General features: G+C 61.5%; 1 protein-coding gene across 4 annotated transcripts; it reads left to right on the top strand.

Moving 5' to 3' along the window:
* The first annotated feature begins 2,350 nt into the window (after positions 1-2,350).
* Positions 2,351-18,393, top strand: LOC121150308 (toll interacting protein). 4 transcript variants are annotated; one of them, XM_040971104.1, is made up of 6 exons: positions 2,351-2,452; positions 8,198-8,347; positions 11,955-12,137; positions 12,743-12,895; positions 13,874-13,964; positions 16,332-18,393. In XM_040971104.1, the coding sequence occupies exons 1-6, from the start codon at positions 2,420-2,422 to the stop codon at positions 16,544-16,546; spliced, it is 825 nt and encodes a 274-aa protein (XP_040827038.1). In that variant the 5' UTR covers positions 2,351-2,419; the 3' UTR covers positions 16,547-18,393. The 4 variants fall into 4 exon arrangements, with proteins under 4 accessions (XP_040827038.1, XP_040827039.1, XP_040827040.1 ...); XM_040971105.1 differs by lacking the exon at positions 8,198-8,347; XM_040971106.1 differs by lacking the exon at positions 11,955-12,137.
* Positions 18,394-24,959: the final 6,566 nt, after the last annotated feature.

Genomic DNA, 24,959 nt, shown 5'->3' with positions numbered 1-24,959 from the left:
GCCTTCTAGGGGTGAGAGCTGCTTGTTAGGCTCTGAGCTTGGGGCAGAGCTGGTGTAGTCCTCCTGACCGCCCCCCATCCCCAGAGGCCCAGCAGGAGCTCTTCTTTAATGCTCAGGCCCCCAAGACCCCAGCATCACGGAAGGAGGCCCGTGGCTCTGGGCCATTCCCATGATATTGTGCTGCTGGCGTCTGTGCAGTGGGTGTGGAAGACAGGAAGGTGTGAAGAGTATTGTTCCACTGCAGGCAAGGCCGCAAGGAACTTCCCGCTGCACGGCAGGGCCGGGCGGATGTCTCTACAACCACCTGAATGCAGCTCCCCCTCCCCTTGCATGGACACCGGACAACCCCGCTGAAAATTCTGTAATCTATTTAGGCATTGTCTGCCTCTGTGGACTTAATGTTTACTACCGATGTGAGCTTGGAAGTTGATGTTGCTGCTACTGTTTTAGCCAAAAGGCCTTTTATTATTGCTGCCCCCATTGACCATATGCTAATCAAGGGTGTTCCGTCCCCAAGTGTAGTGGGAATCTATTCTTTCCCTCTTTCTTTAATCTTTAGGTCCTTCCTTCTGTGATTCCTTTCCTCCCTTAACTGATTCAAGACTAAGCTGCAGAATGAGCATTGTAGTGGGAATGTGTTACTGATTGATACGCACCATCTATTGAGAACTTCCTGACCACAGGGTCAGGATGGATAACATCCTGCTTTAAGGTGAAACAAACGGCAGAATTATCCTTGGAAACACCCACTTGACCATGGCATAAAAAGTCTGAGCCAGAGTTTGACTGGTTCTGTATAAATAAAGTGGACAGCTTTATTGCACTGTCCACGATGATCATGGAATCCTAGCGGTCCTTCTATTTTCTGACACCTCACCCACGCACCCTTCTCGAGTTCCGAACTTGGCTGGAGCAGGACTCCGGCACTACGCAATGGCCACTCCAGCAGGAATAGCCTCCCTCCGGCCCACCCAAATCTGGGTGTCTTTCCCTCCTCCTCCCTGAAGTTGTCTCTGCCCCATGCCCCTTGTGGCTCTGTGTCTGTTTTGACAATTCCCACTACAGCTGGGCTTGAGTCCTTACCTTGTTTGAGTCCTGGCTGCTCCACTTCACACCCAGTTCCCTGCTATTGCACCTGGGAGAGTAGCCGAAGTTGGTCCAAGTGCTTGGAGCCCTGCCAGCCACACAGGAGACCTGGGTAAAGCTCCCAGCTCCTGATTTCAGCCTGGTCCAGTCCAGGCCATCATGGTCACTTGGGGAATAAACAAACAGATTTTTCTTACTGTCATTGTCTGCCTTTCAAATAAATAAATAAATAAATACATCTAAAACAAAGACAGACCCTGTTCTTGCACTTCCTGACTCAATGCCACCTTTCCCAACTTCCTCTGTGCCCAAGCTGACCCCACTGGGAGACCAGCAGGGGAGGGTGGTGCCAGAGGAGCTGTTTGTTTTTGGAGCATCACTGGGCAGGCCTGGCACGGCTCATTGCCCTACACCAGACCCTGCGTCTGCCAGCAAACCCCTTCCCTGCACTCCCTGGTGCTGTGAGGGTGGGGCGGCACCGTGCCCTACAGCTCGGTGTTCCCCATGCACTGCCTGGTCATTGAGCTCTGCTCTCCTCCTTGTCACTCAGGCCATCCATGCAGTGACTTTTCCAGGGTCTTCTGACAGTCCTGGCTGCTGGCTCAATCCCACTGTGGTCTGAGACCATACATTGCCTGGGTTCTCTCTGCATAACTGCCTTTCAAACAAACAAACTAAAATATTCCATCAATACTTCCCTCTTACCCATGGCCACAACAGCCATTACTGATTCAAAATCCAAGATGAGCCCATTGGAGACTTCTTCACTTGAAACACAGCTTCCCCAAAGAACACAGGCTCACGCCCAGCCTCCGCAGGCCAGGGGCCTGCACAGCAGTCCAGCATGCCCCCCTTGGCCCCCACGTCCTTCCCTGACAACCTTCTGCCCTTGCTTCATGGGGAGGTTCCTGGACTTGAGGGCAAGAAGAGGGAACTGGGTGTGAAGGATCTGCCCAGGGGGCCCGCTGCGAATGTTCAGTGGCCATCTGTCCCTGAGGGAAGCCAACCAGACACTCCCAGCTCTCCCTCCTCTCCAGGGACCCGCAGCAACGCGTCCAGCAAAGCCCCCCACCCCCCGCCAGCTGCAGCGCTTGGGCATGCGCACAATGCGCCCGCCACCGCGCAGGCGCACACGCCCAGAACGGCAGCCATTTCACGCGGCGGCCGGGCTGCAGGAGACAGTGATTGCGCAGGCGCGCCCGCGCACACGGCGCCGGAAGGGGCAGGGCCGGGGGCGCGCGCCTGCGCGGTGCCGGGCCGTCAGCTGACCGAGGCGGCGGCCTCGCGGCGACAACCGACCGAGCCGAGAGGAGCCGCCCGGCGCGGCAGGACCATGGCCACCACCGTCAGCACGCAGCGAGGGCCGGTGAGGGCTCCGGCGAGGGGCGGGCGGGCGGCGGGCACCCGGGCGCCGGCTCCAGGGAGGTGGCAACCGCTCTCGGCGCGCGGTCCTCCGGATGGGGGGGGCCCTACATCCTCTGGAGGGGGGACCCGCACCCCGACAGTCACCGGCCGGGGACCCGCACCCCGACAGCCAGCTGCTGGGGACCCCGCTCCCTGACAGCTGGTGGGGGACCCGCACCCCGACAGTCACCGGCCGGGGGACCCCGCTCCCTGACAGCTGTTGGGGGATCCTGTACCGGCACCCCGACAGTCACCGGCCGGGAGACCCGCACTCCCGACAGCCAGCTGTTGGGGGACCCTGCTCCCTGACAGCTGCTCCGGGCAGCTCCCTGACAGCTGGACCCTGCTCCCTGTCAGTCAGCTGCTGGGGGACCCGCACCCCGACAGTTACCGGCTGGGAGACCCCGCTCCCTGACAGCTGCTGGGGGACCCCGTACCCCGACAGCCGGTCACCGGCCGGGGGACCCTGCTCCCTGTCAGCCAGCTGCTGGGGCACCCGCACCCCGACAGCTGCTGGGGGACTCCGGCTCCTGGATAAGACCATCCCGTCACCCACACAGGCAGCAAGTGTCCCCACTTCGTGGCCATCATTCAAAACTTTGGTTTCTTCACTTGCAAATTGATGCGTGGGAGGGTGAGGAGGGCCTGGGGAGCCTGGGAGGGGCAGTACCCTGCGGTGCACAGGCCAGGAAGACCCGCTGGGCGAAATCCCGCAGACAGGAGGGGAGGCGTTGGCCCTCCCATGGGAAGCCAGGCCTTGCCAGGGTCACACACCCCAAAACTAGGCATGCACATGTGCTGGGGGGAGTCCCTGGCTCGGCAGAACCCCCCTTTGTGGGGTGGGCTTCACCCTGCAGGTAGATACCGCTTCCTCCCATCGGAGTAGCTGCCCCTGCTCCCAGCTCTGGGAGTTGTGGACCAACAGGTGGTAGCCCCCCAAAAGGGGGAATGAAGAAGCGCCTGGGGGCTGTAGAGTGTCTGTGAGGCTCTCTGAAGCAGCCCCCCGGGGGAGTGTGGGGAGGACCGTTGGTCTGACGGGCGCTCTGCCGAGCGTGTCCCTGGCTGAGTGGGGGGCAGGTGAGCAGGGCTGCCGGTAAACACGCAGTGTTGGTTCCGGGTCAGCTGGCCGGAGCCCTGGCTGCTGTCACAGTGCCCAGGTCCTGGGTACCCATGGACTGTGAGTCACCCAGCGGTGTGGGCACCTGGGACACAGCTGGGCTGAGAGGGCGCTGGGCAAGCTGGGAGGCCCGTCAGCAGCCGCGGCTTGTGGGCACCACATGGTGTGGATGGAGTTTGGAGCCTGGCTGCTGTGGGCAGCCCTCTGTCGGGAAGAAGGTTCCGTGAGGGTGGGTGGACGTGGCCTGGCCTGGCTGTGTGGGGAGGTCTTCAGGAAGAATGTCCAACCTGAGACTTGAAGGGGGGCTAGGAATGTGTGAGTGTGTGAGTGGGTGAGTGCATGTGTGAGTGGGTGAGTGTGTATGTGTGAGTGGGTGAGTGCATGTGTGAGTGGGTGAGTGTATATGTGAGTGAGTGTGTATGTGTGAGTGGGTGAGTGTATATGTGAGTGAGTGTGTATGTGTGAGTGGGTGAGTGCATGTGTGAGTGGGTGAGTGTATATGTGAGTGAGTGTGTATGTGTGAGTGGGTGAGTGCATGTGTGAGTGTGTATGTGTGAGTGGGTGTGTGTGAGTGGGTGTGTGTGAATGGGTATATGTGTGAGTGGGTGTGTGTATGTGTGAGTGGGTGAGTGTATGTGTGAGTGGGTGTGTGTTTGTGTGAGTGGGTGAGTGTATGTGTGAGTGGGTGTGTGTTTGTGTGAGTGGGTGAGTGTATGTGTGAGTGGGTGTGCATGTGTGAGTGTGTAGGTGTGAGTGTGTGTATGTGTGAGTGGGTGTGTGTATGTGTGAGTGGGTGTGTGTATGTGTGAGTGGTGTGTGTGTGAGTGTGAGTGGGTGTATGTGGGTGAGTGGGTGTGTGTATGTGTGAGTGGGTGTGTATGTGTGTGTGTGAGTGGGTGTATGTGTGAGTGGGTGTGTGTATGTGTGAGTGGGTGTGTGTGAGTGGGTGTATGTGGGTGAGTGTATGTGTGTATGTGTGAGTGGGTGTGTATGTGTGTGTGTGTGAGTGGGTGTATGTGGGTGAGTGGGTGTGTGTATGTGTGAGTGAGTGTGTATTGGTGAGTGGGTGAGTGTGAGTGGGTGAGTGTGTAGGTGCATGTGAGTGTGTGAGTGTGTAGCCGTGTGTGGCGGCTTTGAGGAGAGTGGCGTGGGCAGGGTCTGGAGGTGGAGCAGGCCCTGCTTGCCTCATAGGAGACCCCGTGGACTGGAAGGGCAGGCGAGCCTAGTGGTGCAAGCACAGCTCTGGGGCTGGGCTGGCTGCTGGCTTTATCTGACCGACACAGCACGCTTGGGTCTTTTGGAATGTTCTTGCTTGGCACACGGCCTGTTCAGTGCCTGCCTTTCCCCGGGGCCCGCTGGCAGCCGCCCTGGGTCCCCTGCCCCCGAGTGGCCACTCCCTGTCACTGGGCTGGGTTGCCTTGGCTTCTCGCCTCTCGACTTGTCTGTTGCCTGTGCGGCCTTGAAGTCCACGCACTCTTGGCGCTCATGTGATTGGAGCCCCGCTGGGGCACAGCAGTGTTTGGGGAGCTGGCACTGGTGGGCAATGTCTAGAGTGTCTGCCCCAGGCAGGGGTGCCCTGTTGCAAATGTGATTCCTGCGGTGGGGACGCAGCTGCCCAGGATGGGCCCTCCCCGCCCCTGCTGCTCAGTGCTGTTGTGTGCAGGCCCCGCTGGGTCTCCCGAGCAGCCAGACCCCTGGGATCTACCCACACCGTGCTGGGCTCAGCACGGATCCTGGCTGGGCCGCTTGGGGCCCGTTCCTACCTGGGCTGCTGGTGCCCTTGCTTGGCAACAGGGAGGCCGGCTGCTTTCCACGGGATCTGTTCCCAGGAGTCAAGTGGCTGATTTTTTTTTTTTTTGAAAGATTTACTTATTTGTTTGAAAGGCAGAGTTAGAGAGTGGGAGAGACAGACCTCCCCTTGCTAGTTTACTCCTCAGGTGGCTGCCGAGGCTGGGCTGGGCTGGGCTGGGCTGGGCCGGGAGCCAGAAGCTGCTCCTGGGTCTCCCACGAGGGAGCGGGGCTATCTCGGGATTTCTCAGGCACGTCAGCAGGGAGCTGGAGCTGGGTGGAAATGAGCTTGAACTGGCAGCCAGGTGGGACGCTGGGGTTGCACACGGAGGCTGTCATGTTGCGCTGCGCTGGTCTGCAGCTGCTCAGGCAGGGCTGTTTTAACTCCTCGCCCGTCTGTTGTCAGAGTTAGCCTGCGTGATGTCACCACGTGTTGGGGCCAGAATCAAGTGTCTGTTCCTGTGACTGTTCACCATGCGGCAAGAGTGAACTCGGGTCGGATGTGAGATGTGTGTGCTTGTCAGTCCCTGGGCTGGTGGCCGTGTGTCCAGCAGGGCCTGGAGGGTCCCCGGCTCCCTGGGCTGGTGGCCGTGTGCCCAGCAGGGCCTGGAGGGTCCCCGGCTCCCTGGGCTGGTGGCTGTGGCCGCTTTCCTCAGCTGGGTTGTGGCTGTGGTTGGTTTGTTGGGCGGGAATGTTGGCCACACTGTGTCTGCTTCTGGGATGACTGGAAGTGGTGCAGCCTTCGGATATGTGTTCCCACCTGCCCCTCTTGCCTTCCTGCGTGCGCGAGCATTTTGCTGCTGGCATCCCCTCCGATTTCACTTGACTTTCCACTTCAGCTGCCTCTGTGGTCCCAGGTCCGTGCCCGCATCTCCCCTGAGCATCTGTGTCACCATTCCTTGCTGTCAGGGCTAGGGCTGGAGACAAGGGACTTTGGAGGGCGCCTCTCTGTTCAGAGACGGGGGGGGGGGTCCTCCTCCCCTCGTCCCCTCACCCCCTCACTCTCCCTGTCTCACACTCACCTCATCTCCTAGTCCCCCTGGCCTTATCCCTCCCTCCTGCCCCTCTCCTGGGAGCTCCCAGCGGCGCTGGCCGTGGTGCTGCCCAGCAGCCCGCTCTCATGCTGGCTCTTGCCTGGCTGGCATTTCTGTAAATCATGGGTAGCTCTTGTTGGAAAATGAACCCACTCCATGTTTTGACCTTTCGTTGTAATCTTAGTATCCCTCAGACACTGCCAGCCTGCTCAGTGAGGGCCTGGGGGCGTGCGATGGGAAATGCAGCTGAGGAAGGATGGCCTGTGGCCCCCCAGCTGTCCTCCGGGCCGTGCTGGTCCCTCAAGTCCAGGCAAGTGCACACATTACTCCAGAGCCAGGTTCCCAGAGTCAGATGGCCCTGGGGCGGAGGGTGTAGGCTGGTCCCGGTGTGCCCATGGGCATAGGCGCTTGGCACTTCATGGCACGGGAGCCCTGCTCAGGGCTCTGCACAGGACTTGCCGGCTGTGTAGCTCGTGTCGTGGCAGGGCTGGCAGCAGCACTTGACCCCTCAGGGCCCTGTCCCAGGCAGAGCTGGACACCGTGGCGGGTGCTTGTCAGAGAAGAACCTGGGGCCTGTGGGCTGGAGGAGCCGCTTTGCGTCTGCCAAGGCCGTTAGTATGACATCATGCACGGGCCACACAAAATGACCAGGTTAGAAATTAGTCTTCTGTGATTTTATGGAATCCCGAGTCCACCTGCCGGCAGTGGCCGTGGCAGGCCAGACCCTTGAGCCGGACGCTCGACACCCGTGTTGGTACTGCTCTGTGTGCTGGGCGCCAGCGTCTGCTTCCCTGTCGGTGCCTCTGCAAACTGCTCCAGAGATACCCCAGTGAAGTGCCTGTGGTCAGGGGGCTCTGCAGAGCCCATGGGCACCATGTGCTCGCAGGCCCAGCTGCTGGGGAGTGCCCGTGGCCTCAGCCTGCAGGCTCGTGTGGCAGTGGATGGCACGAGCCTTGGGCTGCTAGGTGCCCTGAGCGCGGTCTCCCCCCCCCCGTGGTGTTGGTGCAGCAGGCGTTGTCACGCGAGGGTGTTTCCTGAATTAGCTGTGCCCATGAAGGGCGGTCCGCGTGCTGTCCCCGGGGCCTGCGGACCTTCTCACAGTGGGTGGTCACCTCCCTGGCCTGGCCCCGAAGCCCTGATGGACACACCCTTGCCGTGCGGCCGTGCTGTGTGCTTTGCCCAGTGTGAGCCGCTCTGGGGTCTTTGCTAGCTTGTTGGGATCCTTGCTGAGGACCCAGTTTCCCTTGGGTTGGTCACTCCTGCCTGAGGTCATCCCTGGTCCATCTTCCCGGCCCCAGCAGCGCTGCGTGTCCCACCATGCCTGCCTTCGTGGGGGCACCGCAGGCTTGGGAAGCAGTGGAGGTGGGGCGACCAAGGGCTTGGCTTCTGGTTTGCGTGTTCCTTCCGGGGCAGTTCTGTCTGAGCCATGCATGCCTGCACAGAGACCCTGTGGGGCTGGAACCAGGGCTCAGCAGCTCCGTGTGCACCTTGCTGACACACGCACAAGAGAAGTGTGTGCAACCCTCAGAATCACCCCAGATCCCCCACCAGGCCTGTGGCTCAGCAGTGGGAACGGCCTCGCATCAGTATGGGGGGACACAGCCCTTTTCTTTGGCCGCCGTGTTGTAGGTGTGAATGCACTAAGGCTTGGTTGGGGAAGCGAGGTGTGCAGATGGGCCCTTGGCTGCACACTGGGCGCCACGGCTGCCAGAGGTGTGGGGCTCTGGGCCTGCAGGCGTGTGACATTGTCTCCCGCCCCGCCTCGCAGGTGTACATTGGGGAGCTGCCGCAGGACTTCCTCCGCATCACGCCCACGCAGCAGCAGCAGCAGATCCAGCTGGATGCCCAGGCCGCGCAGCAGCTGCAGTATGGAGGGGCCGTGGGCACCGTGGGCCGCCTCAGTGTCACCGTGGTGCAGGTGCGTGGGGGAGGTGGGCCCTGGGCTCTGCTTTGTGGGGGCAGTGGGGGTCAGGTGGGTGCTCCTTTGTAGGGTCGGTGGGGGGAGCTGGGTGCTCCTTTGTGGGGGCGGTAGCAGTGAGCTTGGCTGTCCATTGTGGGGGCGGTGGGGGTCAGGTGGGCTGTCTGTCCTTTGTGGGGGTGGTGGGGGGAGCTGGGCGCTCCTTTGTGGAGCGGTGGCAGTGAGCTGGGCCTGATCCCTGGAGCTGGGCGTGTGGGTTTGGCTTTAGGGCTGCACTTCCTGTGTGGACAAAGGGAGTTGAGTCATCGTCCTGGCTTTCCTGTCTCATGTTGGGCAGTGATGGACGTGAACAATACTGTGTCCAGGGTTTCCCCAGAGTAGCTCAGGACCTTGGTGATGAACATTGCTCGGCACCTGCTCTGGGCTGGACCCTGTTGCTTCGTGGGCATGGTCCCCTTGGGCCTCAGCTGTGGGGACACAGGCTGCTCCTGGCCGCCCCTGCCCGAGCTCTGCCCATGTCCCTCTCCTTGGTGCTGATAACATTATTGATTTAAATCGTGTGTATGACAGTGGCGTTACTGTTGCTGGGTTATTCTTGCTGTGCAGAACTAAGCCCGCTATCAGAGTGGAGCATGGTGTCCCTACAGCGAGCTGCCTGGTGGCCAGGGAGTCGGACAGCAGGTGCAGGGGCTGTGCAGAACACGGAGCCCCTGAAACTGGTGCTGCCCCTCTGCCAGGGCCCCGTGTGCTGGGGAGCAGTCCTGTGAAGACATGGAACTACCACCTCAGCCCCCTCGCACACATGCTTGACCTGGGCAGTGCCACCATTGCAATGTGGACTTTCCCATTAAGTCAGAATACACCCTCAGCTGAGAACCCATGTTCATGACATCAGAACACCCTGTGAAGCCGGGGAGAGAGGAGAAGCCTCATGGCTCATGGTTTTTCTGGCAATGAGTGCAGTGGGGTCTTAGGGTGCCGGTGCACCCTGGCCGTCAGCAGCCCCTTCCTTAGGGTGTGCGCCCGCCTGCTGGTGGGGTCTCTTCCTGGGCGCTGCTCCTTAATTCACACTGCGGCCCTTGGCTGCCACCTCCTGGTGCGGTGCGGCAACTGCAGGCCGTGCAGGTGTCCGGGTGGTGTCCCTGCCAGGTGCCTCGTGGTTCCCTCACCACAGGCAGCTTGCCTGGCCCTGGTGGAAACCAGCGCTCCTGGTTCCTAATGATGCCTCCGGTTGCTTCCCCGTGGTTTCCATGTCCCTTTGTGAAATACTCGTTCTGTGTCCTTGCTGCCTCCCCTGGTTGTGCCCCCGTTGCTGCCTCGGGATGGAGTCCTGGAGTCTTTGCCTTCCCACTTGCCCCAGGGCCTGTGAACATATGCAGATCCTGGCCCATGGCAGCCACCCTGCGAAAGAATTTTCCATCTGCTGGTTCACCGCTCAAGTGGCCGCCATGGCCAGAGCTGAGTCAGTTCAAAACTAGGAGCCTCCTCCTGGTCTCCCACACAGGTGCAGGGTCCCAAGGCTTTGGGCTGTCCTCCACTGTTTTCCTGTGGCCATGGCAGGGAGCTGGGTGGGAAGTGGAGCAGCCAGGATACAAACCCATATGGGATCCTGGTGCAAGGAGAGAATTTAGCTACTGGGCCACGGCACAGCGCCCACTGCAGGGCTTTCAGTGCCCCGTCTTCCCCCTAGATCATATGGGCGGCAGTTCCACCCTGGTAGAAGACACCCCAAGCCTCAGGCCATGCCATCTCTTCTCTGTGCCCCGACTCTTGGCATGGCCGGGGCAGCTTTCTCCCAGGGATCTCTCCTGTGCTGTGAAGGGAGGCCCAGGGAGGTGGGCGGGAGCGTTGCAGCTACTGCACCAGTCTGGTCTTGGCCAGGCAGAGCAGCAGGTGGGCATGTTAGGGAGGCTGGGAGACACCCGGCCGGGGCTGCCCAGGCCCTGGTTGTGGGGCCAAGTGAGGGTGGCATCTGTGCTGAGCGAGAAAGGCTGGGCTCCAGGACTTTGATGGCTTAGCAGTGAGAGCCCTCTGTGAAATGGGCTCAAATGCAGGCCAGAAAAGTCTGCACGGAGTAGGACTCTGCCGAAGCCAGGATGGAGTTAGGGAGCTTCTGCTGAAGTCAGGACGGAGTTGGGGGGGCCTCTGCCAAAGCCGGCATGGCGTTGGGGGGGCCTCTGCTGAAGCCTGCACGGAGTTGGGGGGGCCTCTGCTGAAGCCTGCACAGAGTTGGGGGCTTCTGCTGAAGCCTGCACAGAGTTGGGGGCTTCTGCTGAAGCCTGCACAGAGTTGGGGGACCTCTGCCGAAGCCTGCAGAAGGCCAGGAATGAAGGGACAGCAGCTGGACAGGTGGCACAGGCAGCAAGGCTTGGTGTGTTCCCAGGCAGAGAGTAGGTCTCCGGGATGCAACTGCCGTGTTCAGTGAGTCTTGGCACCCAGCAAATCTCGTGTCAGCTGCCAGCTGGGCCTGAGGGGCCCAAGGGGTCCTGGCCTGCTGTGGTGGGCATGGGGTCGGTCTGGAGCTTAGAGGAGGTGTCCTGGTGGTGCTCGGGCTTTCTGCCATTGGTCAGCGAGCCTGTGCTCCTCAGGGTCTGGGGTCTGTGGGCAGAGATGGCAGGCTGTAGGTGGTTGGCAGCTGGGTGAGGGGTTGGTGGTCTCTCTGGAGCCAGGTTTGCATTTCCCTGGGGACTGGTGGGCCCCTGTGGTGGGGTGTGTACGCTCCTATTTCTGCGGCTTTGTGCAGAGTCGGTTGGACTGCTGCCTCGTCCCTGACGCCTGAGGCTCTGGAGGCCAGCCCTGTGTCAGTCTGCTCGCCTCTGGCCTGTGATTTATACAGGGTCTCCAAACAGCTTTACTCTGGCTTAAAAGAAAAAAACAACAAGATATGGTTTGAAAGGTAGAGTAACAGAGAGGGGGAGACAGATCCTCCATCTGTTGGTTCACGGCTGCAGCAGCCACAAGGGCCAGAGCGGGCCTGCTGTTGAAGCCAGGAGCTTCTTCCTGGGCTCCCGCGTGGTGCAGGGCCCAAGGACTCCGGCCATCCTGCACTGCTTTCCCAGGCACGTTGGGAGGGAGCCGGGTCGGAGGCAGAGCAGCTGGGCTGCAGGCGGCTTCACCTGGTCCTGCGCCAGCCTTGTCCTCCAGCCGGGCTGCAGTCCCTTCGCCAGGCTCTCAGTCTGAGAGCGTTTGGTGTGTCCTAGCACAGTCGGTTGGTCATGGCTCATCTCCTAGGCTTTCTTGTGGTTGCAGGTGTGAGCCTGTACAACGTGCCTTATCTGAACAGCCGTGTCTTACCTGGGGGGTCACTCACTCATCCCAGGAAGCTGGGTGCTGGCCTGGCTGGGTGGCTCTGTAGGGTGTGCCCCCCGTGCTCTGGTCCAGCCCTTGTCCCTGCGAGCCCACCCTCGGGCACGGCACGCCCCGCCCATGAGCCCCCATGCTCTGTTCCTGCGGGCTGGGAGGAGGCATGCTGGGGTCACGGTGCAGCTAGCTGAGGTGTGTTGGAGTGACTCCTTCACACGCCTGGGAAGGCAGGTGGGTCCAGTGTGAGCAGGCTTCCGCCTTCTGCTCTGACGGTCAGGCCTTGTTTTGCCGAACTTTGTTGCAGGCAAAGCTGGCAAAGAATTACGGCATGACCCGCATGGACCCGTATTGCCGGCTGCGCCTGGGCTACGCCGTATACGAGACGCCCACAGCGCACAACGGTGCCAAGAACCCGCGCTGGAACAAGGTGATCCAGTGCACGGTGCCCCCGGGCGTCGACTCTTTCTACCTGGAGATCTTCGATGAGGTGAGGGGGTGCTGCTGCTGCCCGTGTGCCGTGCTGACGGCGGGCACGCACACTTGGCTGCCTTTGAAAGAAAATACCCTTCTAGCTCCTTTGCCCCAGAGCGCCCTGGCCACAGGGCTGGGCGGGCCCGTCTTCCCGAAGGCTCCTCCAGGGAGCCAGTCCTGGCAGACTGAGCCCGCCTCGGAGTGTGCCCCGGGCTGTCTGGCCTCGTGTGTTTCAGGAGCGTGTCAGGATGGAGGCCCTGGGAGAAGCTGTCAAGTTGAGACCAGGCTAGGGACAGCAGGGGAAGGGTCAGGGCCATGGGCAGCCAGTCCTGCCTTCGCCTCTCTGACCCTCCGGGGTGGCGGGGAGCATCAGGGTAGTCTGAGCTGGCGCCCCCGTGTGGCGGGGCTCTCAGATGGTGGCCTGCGGGGCAGGGCCAGGCAGGAGGGCAGGCTGGGGCCTAGGGCACAGCAGCCTCGAGGGCTTCCGACTGTTCCGTCCTCACCATTTTCCCGTGGTCCTGAGGCTGCTGGGAGGGCTGGGGGTGGGCTGTTGGTGGGAGGCTCGGAAGGGAGGCCGAGAGTGGGCACCCCAGCTGATGGCCTCGCTCCTGCCGCCCCCAGCGCGCCTTTTCCATGGATGACCGTATTGCCTGGACCCACATCACCATCCCCGAGTCGCTGAAGCAGGGCAAGGTGGAGGACGAGTGGTACAGCTTGAGTGGGAGGCAGGGCGACGACAAGGAGGGCATGATCAACCTGGTCATGTCGTACACGGTGAGTCCCTGACGCTCTTGCACTGGGAGCCGCACCCGCGGGGTGGCCAGCACAGCCGGCTCTGTCGGGCAGCCCAGTGAGCAGCCTCACAGGCCACAGGTCCTCATGGTGTCTTCCAGGGTGGTGGGGACCCCAGAGGAACAGATGCCAGCAGAGCCCAGGGAGCAGGCCCGGGGCTGGTGGCACGGCTGCCCCCTCTGTCCCCAGCAGAGCCCAGGGAGCAGGCCTGGGGCTGGTGGCACGGCTGCCCCCTCTGTCCACAGCCCTCCCGCCCTCTTGCTCGCACAGCCTGGAGAGGCGGTGTCCTGTATTGTGGTCCCCTGCCCTGGAATGGTCTCCTGCTGTGGACAGGGAACTCTGTGGCGCCTCTGCTGAGAGAGGCCACAGCCCTAGGGGTCGTAAAGCAGTAGCCTGGTGTGCTGGGAGTGGCCCAGTGCCTTGGGGCCTGCTGTCCGTATTCTGGGGATAGCTGTGGCTGCTGGGACTTGGGGAGCTAAGGACGGATGCAGAGCAGGTCCTGGGTTTGGGTCTGTTTATTTATTTGAAAGGCAGGAAAGAGATCTGTGTGCTGGGCCATTCCGTAATGGCTGCAGTGATGGGAGTTGGTCAGGTTGAAGCCAGGGCCCAGGAGCTCTGTCCATGTCTCCTGTGTGGGTGGCCAGGGCCCCGGGGTTTGTGCATCAGTAGGAAGCTGGGACTGGGAATGGTGGCAGGTGCTCTGGGAAGAGGCCAGCGCCTCGCCTTGCAGGCCCTGGGAGCCAGCAGGGTGTCATTGCATCAAGACTTGGTCCCTGCAGACACAGGCCTGACGCTCACGCCACCCTGTGCTCCTGGCCGCCTGTCCTCGGGCAGGCCGCGGCAGCCCAGGGAGCCTGGTGCTCTGGGCACTGTGCTATCTGGCAGGATGGCTATGGCGGGCCTAGTACTGTGAGGTGTGTGCTGGGTGTCTGCCTGACTCCCACCGGCTCGGTGTTGCAGGCCCTGCCCGCTGCCATGATGATGCCACCCCAGCCTGTCGTCCTGATGCCGACCGTGTACCAGCAGGGCGTCGGCTATGTACCCATTACAGGTGAGTGGCACCCCTCGGATGGGACTCCGGGACAGAGCAGCTGTGGGGAGGGGGTCTCGCACTGAGCTTGCAGGAGAGCTCCCCAGGCTGGGTGCAGTGAGCCAGGATCTCCCGTGGGTCAGGTGGGCGGGGTGGGTTTTACCTCACAGGCACGGGGGATTTCTACACGCATGAGCGAGTGCGCTGCTACTGTGGGGACGTTCCTGCCACCGAGGGTGGCCAACTGTGCGTGGCGCACTCTGTGTCCATGGACCCAACTGTGGCTGGGCTGCCCCCAGGTTCCCGGGGCAGGGAGCTTCATGTGCTTGGCAATCTGGTCCTCTCGGTCAGCTCCCTTGCCCTGAGATGTCTCCTGTGGAAATGTGGGGTCTCTGTGGACAGACGTCACGCTGCTCTCATTCGCAGACAATTTTACAGGAGAGTCCAAGGGAGGGCTAACGTCGTTGCCCAAGTGTTGGTGAGCGTGACGTGACAGGGTCCTGCTGCGCTGCATGGACGTGCGTGTCACCTGGCTGGAGCAAGTCCCTGCCTTGCACTTGTGCCAGCCCCGGCTTCTCTGGGGGAGGCGGTTCCCATGCCAGCCCAGGGGTGCCATCCCCTGCTCTGTCACTCATCCCCTCAGTTCATCCCCTCCGGCTGAGCGTAACAGTAGGGCTCACCCTGAGCATCCCTGCCCCATTGCTGCCTGCTCCAAGCCCTGACCTGCTTGCGGGTGTCGGGGAGTGCGGGGACAGCTGAGTCAGCCGGCCTCACTGCCCGTCTCCTGCTGCCCGGGGCTGTGACGGCAGCACCCCACAGGCCGCAGGTGCCAGCGGGCGGGGCTCAGCCTGTTCCTCGCCTGCCTTTGTGAAAACCCAAGCTCTGATGATGCGTGGACTCTGCGTGGACAGGGTGATGTGCCTGGCTGTGTGTGCATTGTGTCCGGGTATGTAGGTGCCTGTGTGTGCGCTTTGTGGGTGTGTGGAGTGTGGCCCCTCCTGGAAGGCTCTTGTGCTCTGTGGGACAGTGTGAGCCCCACGTGGTCCAGGCAGGAAGTGGCTTCCGGTGGCTAGTGGCCCAGGGCTGCATGGGATACCTGCGTGTTGTGTTGAGTGCCAGGCTTGAGTGCCACCATGACTGCTGGTGCCCTGCCGTCTCGGAAGGAGACTCGGGGAGCTCCTGGTGCTTGGCTCTAGTCGGCCTTGTTTGGGTGTGACCCGGGGCAGATCTCTGCCTGCCTGTCTGTCCCTCTGCTTTTTTTTTTTTAAGATTGACTTATTTTTATTACAAAGTCAGATATACAGAGAAGAGGAGAGACAGAGAGGAAGATCTTCCGTCCGATGATTCACTCCCCAAGTGGCTGCAGCGGCCGGTGCTGCGCCAATCCGAAGCCAGGAACCAGGAACTTCTTATGGGTCTCCCACGTGGGTGCAGGGTCCCAAGGCTTTTGGCCATCCTCAACTGCTTTCCCAGGCCACAGGCAGGGAGCTGGATGGGAAGTGATTAGAATCGGGATTAGAATCGGCGCCCCGTGGGATCCTGATGCGTTCAAGGTGAAGACTTTAGCCGTTAGGCCATGCCGCCGGGTCCTGCCTTTTTTTTTTTTTTTTTTTTTTACAAGATTTATTTACTTTTATTGGAAAGTCAGATAGACAGAGAGGAAGGTGTTCCAACCAATGACTCATTCCCCAAGCAGGCTGCAATGGCCGGAGTTGAGCCTATCCGAAGCCAGGAGCCAGGAGCTTCTTCTGGGTCTCCCACACAGGTGCAGGATCCCAAGGCTTTGGGCCGTCCTCTGCTGTTTTCCCAGGCCACAAGCAGGGAGCTGGATGGGAAGTGGAGCTGCTAGGATTAGAACCGGAGCTCATATGGGATCCCGGTGTGTGCAAGGCGAGGACTTTAGTTGCTAGGCTACCGTGTTAGGCCCAGTTCCTCTGCCTTTGGTTTAGTTAATTAGAATTCAGAGGTACTGCTTAGGACTGTCCCAACCATGGCTGTGGAACTCCTGTGTGTGCTGAATTCCATGTGGACTCACTCCCTGCACACTGGCTGCTGGCTGCGTGACTGTGGTCAGGTAAAGAGAGGCTGTGTGGTGTCTGCCCATGGAGATGCATGTCCGTGGGGTCGGACCTGAGCTCTCACCACGGGACCTCGGTCTCTGCGTGGGAGCACCAGGACTTGGATGAGACAGGCTCACGTGGGATGAGCGCTGTGGTCTGCAGGTCAGGGACCTGGGCCTCTCAAGGGGAGAAGGTTACGCATCTGCCCCGTGTGCTGTGCCCATGCTGTCGCCTAGGTCCTTGTGGGCCTGTGTCTTCTGCCCGTGCTGGGCACGCGCCGTCCTTTGTGGCCCTGATGTGTTGACCAGTGTTGGTGTTTTGCCCCCAGGAATGCCCGCCGTGTGCGGCCCCGGCATGGTGCCCGTGGCCGTGCCCCCGCCGGCTGTGAGCGCTCCGCCCCGCTGTAGTGAGGAGGACCTCAAGGCCATCCAGGACATGTTCCCCAGCATGGACAGGGAGGTGATCCGGTCCGTGCTGGAAGCCCAGCGCGGGAGCAAGGCTGCGGCCGTCAACTCGCTGCTGCAGATGGGCGAGGAGTCCTAGGGCCACCTGCCCTCCAGACCTGCCCGCCCACGGCCCCCGGGCTCGTCCTCCCAACAGGATTCCTGGCACAGAGCGCCCCGGGGCCCCTTCCTCGCACCTGTGCTCGGACACGCGTGGGTTCTCCCTCCCACAGCCATTCTGGCTGGCCAGCCCTTCCTTGTCTTGGTTGGAGGCCTGGGTGGGGGGTGCCCTGCCCCTTGCCCCGACGCACGCGGCCACCTTGCCCCGCTGGCCCTGTGGGTGGCAGGTGGGGGCTTGTGGGGACAGAACTGTGATTGGAGGCATACACAGTCCATTGACACCGACTTAGGGGTTATTTTTAGAACTTACATGCTAAAATCTACATCCCTCCCTTGATGTTCTTTTGTGACCCTGGGTCCCACCAGCGCTGCTGCAGCCAGCTGAGCCAGTGGCTTCCTGTTAGAAGCAGCCGGCCTTTCTTGCTGCCTGGTCTGGTCCTGGTCTGGCCGTGCCTCAGTGGCACATTCCAGCATGAACGGGAATGAGTCAGCCTGTGAAGGAAGCAAGGTGGCTGGCCAGGTGGCCCTGGTCATCGGTCCTGCTGTGTCCTGGGGCCCCTGTGGCCCGTCTGCGCGCAGCACGTGGTCTGCTCATGGCTGGTGTCGGCACGCTGGGCTCCATCCTGCAGTGGCAGCTCGGCTCGGGTGCTGACAGAGCACGGCGGGGAATCAGGCGGCCGGCATGGGGGGGCAGTGTACGTCAGCCTGTGCACACAGGTGGTCGGTGTGTATTGTCTGTGCTGCGGGCACCGGCCAGTGGCTGCCCCGTGGGTGTGAAGTGGTGCGGGCGCAGGTGGACGTATAGGTGGCCCCGAAGGCCGGGCCTTCTGGGAAGGGTGTGGAGGCCGTGTCGGCGCTCATATTTCCACCTGCTTCCTCGTGATGTCAGAGAACACAGCTTTCTGCCACATGCTTTGCTCATAAATGTTTATTTTTGTAAGGGTGAAGGGGGCGTGGCTCCAGGAGCGTCTCTTGCCTCCAGAGGATTTCCGTCCCCACGTGGGACGGAGGCCATGGACATGACCCTCCTCGCGGCTGTTCCAGGGCGTAGCCTGCAGCCCCGGTGCAGCCCCGGACACGGCCAGCAGCCTGAAGGCCCGTGTTTGCAGGCCAGCAGCAGCTGCCTGCCCAGACCCGAGCTGTCTGCGGCCCGAGCGCTTCTTCCCGACCGAGCTCATGTTCGTGTCCCTCTGCTAGGAGCGCTCGGCAGGCTGTGCTTTCCTCGGCTTTCCGTTTCACAGGCTTCTGGCGCCTGCTGTCCCTCCCTGCCGTCCCTCCCTGCTGTCCCCCCTGCTGTCCCTTCCTGTTGTCCCCCCTGCCGTCCCTCCCTGCTGTCCCTCCTGCCCGAGGCCCCTGGAAGTCAGAGCCTCCCGAGTTCTCCCGCCCCTGTCCGCACCGAGGCTGGTGGGCTGGAAGGTAGCTGTCAGCTTGGCAGCAGAGGCCACGTGGGTCTCGGGTGGATGTGGGCAGGCCGCTGGTGACCAGCCCAGAGCCTCGGCAGGCCAGATGGCTCAAGCAAGCTGTGGCCCGCACTGCAGAGGTCTGGCTGCTGGGATGTGCGCGGCCTGTCCCGAGTGGCGGCCAGCCCGGGACCGTGACAGAAGTCTCCTGTATGCATGGGCCCTCCCGCGTCCCTGCCCGGCCTTCCCCGCAGGCACCTCTTCTGTCCACCAGCGGCTGGCACAGTTCCCAGACCTGGCCTTTCTGATTATTTTACTGGGGCCCAGTGTCTAGATTTTTCTTTAATTGTAAAGTCTATTTTTACTTTTCAGCCTTCTAATTTAATAAACAATCCATATAAAAACAGAAATAAAGTCCTCAAAGGAATCGTGGCCAGTTTTGTCGTGTTTGTTCTCCGTCTGCAGAGGCTGTGTGTTCGCTCAGCGTTCGGCAGCTACAGGTGCGTGACTCAGAGGAATATCCCGTGGAAGGGGCAGTGCTGCCAAGGAGATGCTGGACAGAAGGCCTGGTGCACCGGGCGGCCTAGGCAGCACCCTGGGGGGTAGCACCCTGGGGGCACGGCTGTGCTCGGTCCGATTCTGACCGCACTGCCCTCACTCCTCCCGTCGCTGCCCTCTCCGGCCCTGGAGCAGGGGCGCTGAGGGGCATGCTGGGGGCAGTTGGCCCTGTGTCGTCTGCCCAGTGCTGGCCCTGCTGAGGAGGCTGAGTGTTCGCCGTGGACCTGGGACACATGCGAGGGGCGGTGCTTGTTCTGAAAGGGCTGGAGTGAGGATGTGGAGTGCTGTGGAGATGTGCTCTTCAGAGAGCTGCGCCCTCTCAAGTGGGCTGTGTGCCGCCGTCCGCCCCGCATGACCCAGTGCTCAGGACCAGGACACGGAAGACTGAGAGCCAGAGGGAGTTCCAGCACAGACCCCGGTCTGCGGATGTGCCCTGGAGTCCGGGGGGCACGGCTGGGCCAGGCCCGGGCCAGGAGGCCCACCCTCAGCAGGGAGCTCGGTGGAGAGCTCCCACAGGGGCTGTTGGGGTTGCAGGTAGCAGTCCTGCCCCCCCATGCCGGTGTGGTGACCCCAAGGTTAAGCTGCAGACAGGCCCACCTCCTGGCATAGACAGGGACTGGTCTGGTGCCCCGGGCAACAGGAAGTCCAGTCAGCAGGCGTGAGCACGTGTTGTCAGAATGAGCCTGGCATCGGCATGGTGTAGAGGTTGAACTGCCACCTGTGACACCTGTGTCCCACCTGGGCACCCTGAGTCCCAGCTGCTCCAGCCCCCGCTGATGAGCTGGGAAAGGAGCTCAGGCAGCTAGCCTCGGCAAGGTGCCATGCCTGTGGCCACCAGCTCCACTGTGTCACACGGAGGTGCTGAAGTGTCCCAAAGGCCCGAGTGCAAGGTGAGCCAGGAGGACAACGGGCAGCACCAATTGGGAACGGAAACGAGCCAGGGAGAACATGTGGGCCCAGATCGCCACTGGGGCTCGGGTCCTGATGGCCGAGTGTGAAGAAGACAGCAGGTGGAGGGGGCAGAAGGAGCCGGAAGGATGGGGTATGTGTGTGTGATGGGGAGGCCGGGACGTGCGGGCAGTGTGTGTGTGTGTGTGTGTGATGGGGAGCCCGGGACGTGCGGGCAGTGTGTGTGTGTGTGTGTGTGTGTGTGTGTGTCGGGGAGGCCGGGACGTGCGGGCAGTGTGTGTGTGTGCGTGTGTCGGGGAGGCCGGGACGTGCGGGCAGTGTGTGTGTGTGTGTGTGTGTGTGTGTCGGGGAGGCCGGGACGTGCGGGCAGTGTGTGTGTGTGTGTGTGTGTGTGTGTGTGTGTGTGTGTGTGTGTGTCGGGGAGGCTGGGACGTGCGGGCAGTGTGTGTGTGTGTGTGTGTGTGCGTGTGTGTGTGTGTCGGGGAGGCTGGGATGTGCGGGCAGTGTGTGTGTGTGTGTGTGTCGGGGAGGCCGGGACGTGCGGGCAGTGTGTGTGTGTGTGTGTGTGTGTGTGACAGGGAGGCCGGGATGTGCGGGCAGTGTGTGTGTGTGTGTGTGTGTGTGTGTCGGGGAGGCCGGGACGTGCGGGCAGTGTGTATGTGTGTGTGTGTGTCGGGGAGGCTGGGACGTGCGGGCAGTGTGTGTGTGTGTGTGTGTGTGTGTGTGTGTGTGACAGGGAGGCCGGGACGTGCGGGCAGTGTGTGTGTGTGTGTGTGTGTGTGTGTGTGTCGGGGAGGCCGGGATGTGCGGGCAGTGTGTGTGTGTGTGTGTGTGTGTGTGTGTGTGTGTGTGTGTGTGTGTCGGGGAGGCCGGGACGTGCGGGCAGTGTGTATGTGTGTGTGTGTGTGTCGGGGAGGCCGGGACGTGCGGGCAGTGTGTGTGTGTGTGTGTGTGTGTGTCGGGGAGGCCGGGATGTGCGGGCAGTGTGTGTGTGTGTGTGTGTGTGTGACAGGGAGGCCGGGACGTGCGGGCAGTGTGTGTGTGTGTGTGTGTGTGTGTGTGTCGGGGAGGCCGGGACGTGCGGGCAGTGTGTGTGTGTGTGTGTGTGTGTGTGTGTGTCGGGGAGGCTGGGACGTGCGGGCAGTGTGTGTGTGTGTGTGTGTGTGTGTGTCGGGGAGGCCGGGAAGTGCGGGCTGTGTGTGTGTGTGTGTGTGTGTTGTGTCGGGGAGGCCGGGACGTGCGGGCAGTGTGTGTGTGTGTGTGTGTGTGTGTGTGTGTGTGTGTGTGATGGGGAGGCTGGGACGTGCGGGCAGTGTGTGTGTGTGTGTGTGTGTGTGTGTGTGTGTGTGTGATGGGGAGGCTGGGATGTGCGGGCAGTGTGTGTGTGTGTGTGTGTGTGTGTCGGGGAGGCTGGGAAGTGTGGGCAGTGTGTGTGTGTGTGTGTGTGTGTGATGGGGAGGCTGGGACGTGCGGGCAGTGTGTGTGTGTGTGTGTGTGTGTGTGTGTTGGGGAGGCCGGGACGTGCGGGCAGTGTGTGTGTGTGTGTGTGTGTGTGTGTCGGGGAGGCCGGGACGTGCGGGCAGTGTGTGTGTGTGTGTGTGCGTGTGTGTGTGTGTGTGTGTGATGGGGAGGCTGGGACGTGCGGGCAGTGTGTGTGTGTGTGTGTGTGTGTGTGTGTGTGTCGGGGAGGCTGGGAAGTGTGGGCAGTGTGTGTGTGTGTGTGTGTGTGTGTGATGGGGAGGCTGGGACGTGCGGGCAGTGTGTGTGTGTGTGTGTGTGTGTGTTGGGGAGGCTGGGAAGTGTGGGCAGTGTGTGTGTGTGTGTGTGTGTGTGTGATGGGGAGGCTGGGACGTGCGGGCAGTGTGTGTGTGTGTGTGTGTGTGTGTGTGTTGGGGAGGCCGGGACGTGCGGGCAGTGTGTGTGTGTGTGTGTCGGGGAGGCTGGGACGTGCGGGCAGTGTGTGTGTGTGTGTGTGTGTGTGTATGTGTGTGATGGGGAGGCTGGGAAGTGTGGGCAGTGTGTGTGTGTGTGTGTGACAGGGAGGCTGGGACGTGCGGGCAGTGTGTGTGTGTGTGTGCGTGTGTATGTGTGTGTGTGTGTGTGTGTCGGGGAGGCCGGGACGTGCGGGCAGTGTGTGTGTGTGTGTGTGTGTGTGTGTGTGTGTGTGTGCGTGTGTATGTGTGTGTGTGTGTGTGTGTGTCGGGGAGGTTGGGACTTGCGGGCAGTGTGTGTGTGTGTGTGTCGGGGAGGCTGGGGCGTGCGGGCAGTGTGTGTGTGTGTGCGTGCCACAGGGAGCTGTTGGAAAGGACTTTGGCTGAGAATATTGTTTGTGGAATTCAAGAATGACTGGGGCCCCACAGGATGGCTCGGGTTAAATCCTTGCCTTGAACGTACCTCCAGGATGCCATGGGTGCCAGTTTGTATCCAGGCTGGTCCAGTTCCCACAAGCTGCCTCCTTTGGCCTGGGAAAGCAGTCGGAGATGGTGTGAAGCCTTGGGACCCTGTGAAAACTCCTGGCTCCTGGCTTCAGATTGGCTCAGTTCTGGCCGTTGTAGCCACTTGGGGAGTGAGGCAGTGGGTGGAAGATCCTTCTCGCCTCTGTAAATCTGCCTTTCTGATAAAAGTCACACACACACGTCCACACACCCCTGTGACCCCCAGGGTCACAGCTGTGGCACCTGTGGGGCGTAGCCTGGGGTAGAGTGCTTGTGGGGTTCAGGTAAGGCTGGGGAGAGGACTGCTTCCTCAATGTGGCTGTGGGGGCCACACTTCAGGAAGTCACCAAGTCACCCAGAGCCCCTGCCTTTCACCTGTCGTGTTGGCACTTCTGGCAGGCACACCTACCCCTCGCCGTCCTTGGCCAGGGTCCTTAGCACTGGCTGAGCTTGAGCGGAGCACGTCCCAGGCGGCTGGCCCGGCAGCAGCGCTGCCACCACACCCGTCTTGCTGTCGCTGGCAGCGCATGCCGTGTCCGCCCTGGAGGAGCTGGCCCCCAGCCCGGGCCCTGGTGGCTGTCCGCCGGGGGGTGCAGCTCACGTGGCAGCTGTGCATGGCAGCACGGGCATGTTGGAATGACATGGTTTTGGCTTTCTGGAATTCTCTGATGTCTACTTTGGTTTAAGCCAAAATGCCAAGCAGGGGGAATGCAGAGAGCTGAGGTTCCCCACTGCGTCCGTTAACCCACGGGGCCTGGGCCTCGTCCTCTGCTGCGGGCGGGCTGGCACAGGGCACTCCAGGGCTGCTGCCCACTGCTGTGTCCTGCACACCACCCTGTCCCGCTGCCCACTTGTGGCATGTGCCACCATGTCCTGTTCTGCCTCCCTTCTTGGAGGCCTCCTGGTGCTTGGACTTGTTGTAGGCGATGTCCTTTGCTGTGTCTGCACCTCCCACACCCCCTGTGGGCCGGCCGCCGTGCTCTGCCAGCGTCAGCTATGGTCGTGGGACCGACTGGATGTCACGGTTCCCACGGTGGCAGTGTTGAGGGTTTGCAGGAATTTATCAGGGCTTTCCTCTACCACCTGCAGGTTTTAGTTCACTTTCCCTCTCGCGAAGCCGGTGATGTTGCTGAGTTTATCTCTGGCGTCTGGCTGCAGGGTTGGACCCAGTCTCCTGGCCGCCTCCTACTGTTCAGGCCAGCTGAGTCGGTAGCATGGACACGCGAGGGTCAGGGAATCAGACACCGACAGGAGACCAGTAGTGGTGGAAGAGGTCTCTCTCAGCCTCCCTTTATTCAGCCATATATACCTTTCCCCCAAGCCTCTAGCAGAACAATTGGATGCTAATGAGTCCGACAGACAAGGTGCCACTAGCCTCCAAGCCCATTTCCTGCAGGAGCCAAGCTTAACAAATGCTAATCAACTCCTCAGCCCACAACATCATACCTGTATCTGCCACCCTTCCCACACTTGGGCCGAACCAGCCGTGGCTTGCTTCCAGTGTTTCCCAGGCTGTTCTCACTGGAATCACAAAGGAACCTTGGGCCTGTTTATCTCTTGGGGAGAGGGGAAGGCACTGTCCTTGGAGTGAGTCTGCTTCCCTGGAGCAGGGGGGAACTCCCTGCCAAGTCCCATGCATGTGGCTCCCAGGCTCAAGCGTGTGGGACAACTGCTGCCCTTTGTGCCTGCTGAGGTTCCCGTGTGACTCTTGTGGCTGAGATGGGTGGCCTCTATGGCTGCAGGCCAGTCGCAACAGAGGCCAGTCGGTTCGAGCCCTTGGGTGGGTTGGAGGGCAGACTGGCACATGTATACCCAGTGGCGGCTGCCCTCCTGGCCCTTGTGGGTTGCAAGAGAGCTGGAGACGCAGCCATTGCTGCCCCCCGCCCCGGCCTCTGTGTGTGGTTCCAGCTTGTGTTAGCACCTGCCACTCCCTGGCCCCGCGGGCCTGCGTGCGAGTGCAAGGAGCCTTGCTCTTGTGGCTGCGGTCTGTGGTTCCCAGCACACACAGCTCCCCAGGGGACTGTGCTGCCCAGTACAGTATACACTGTGGTTTATACTGGGACTGGGTACAGGTGTCCCGGGCCCTCTGCCGAGATCAAGCAGGCACTCCCATCCAGCAATGCTTGGAGCGCACGGAGCGTCTGCCATGATGACTTGTTACAAGTATGTGCAAACAGGAGCCCCCCACCCCAGTGCTGTGCGTGTGGGGCGGCCGTTGCCCTCACGTGGACAGCCTGCCCTGTGGAAGTGGCCCCGGGCAGGCTCCCACTCCCTTTCTCTCAGTTGCCTTCCTGTCACCTCCGTCCACTGCCAGCAGGCTGAGGTCTGAAGAGCCTTGCCGGGAGGCCCTGCTTCCGCCATTAGAGCTCTGAGTGCTGGCGGGCCGGAGGGTTCTGTGGCTTGAAAACCTAGCTGTGCACTTTTCTCATCCCCACTCTGCCTTCTGCTAAGTCACTGCCCCCCCCCCCCCCGAAAAGAGTTTAGAGAACAGGAGATCTTCTATCCACTGCTTTACTCCCCAAATGGCCACGACAGCCAGGGCCGGGCCAGCCCTAAGCCAGGAGCTTCCGCCGGGTCTCCCACGGGGTGCAGGGGCCCAAGGACTTGGGCCATCCTCGACTGCTTTTCCAGGTGCGCGGGGAGGAAGCTGGGTGGGACATGCAGCGACTGGGACTCCAGCTGGCGCCCATGTGGCACACTGGTGTCACGGGATGACTTAACCCACTGTTAGGCCAGTCCCTGTCTGAAGGGACAGTGGGGATGCCCAGCGGCCTGCGGGTGCTGAGGGACTCTTTGCCTCCTGCCTTGCCTGCCCTCCCTCAGTCTCCCCAGGGTGCCCCTGGTGGCTGACCCACAGGAGGGAGCGAGCCCAGGGCCACAGGTTCCTGGAAGGGTGTCACATCGGAACACATCTGCCATGCTCAGAATTTATTTGTGAAGTCGGGCTTGGGTGGGCAGAAAAGCTGTGTGGGAGATCTGAGCGCTCTCTGGCCCGCCTCTTATCCACGGGCATCTCGGTTGTCTCCTGGTGCAGCTCCGTGTGGTGGGTGGCATGGCCTGGCAGCTCTCCTATAGGCGGTGGCCAGCCAGC

This window comes from Ochotona curzoniae, unplaced genomic scaffold (genome assembly GCF_017591425.1).
Source record: "Ochotona curzoniae isolate NIBS_2020 unplaced genomic scaffold, NIBS_Ocur_1.0 scaffold_4937, whole genome shotgun sequence".
Taxonomy (NCBI): domain Eukaryota; kingdom Metazoa; phylum Chordata; class Mammalia; order Lagomorpha; family Ochotonidae; genus Ochotona; species Ochotona curzoniae.
This window is presented reverse-complemented; position numbering and strand designations above follow the sequence as displayed.

Bases quoted from the DNA above. Each gene is read 5' to 3' on its own strand.
- LOC121150308 (XM_040971104.1), top strand. From the start codon at position 2,420: ATGGCCACCACCGTCAGCACGCAGCGAGGGCCG. The intron at 2,453-8,197 runs GTGAGGGCTCCG...CCCGCCTCGCAG, and splicing joins TCAGCACGCAGCGAGGGCCG to GTGTACATTGGGGAGCTGCC. The intron at 12,138-12,742 runs GTGAGGGGGTGC...TGCCGCCCCCAG, and splicing joins ACCTGGAGATCTTCGATGAG to CGCGCCTTTTCCATGGATGA.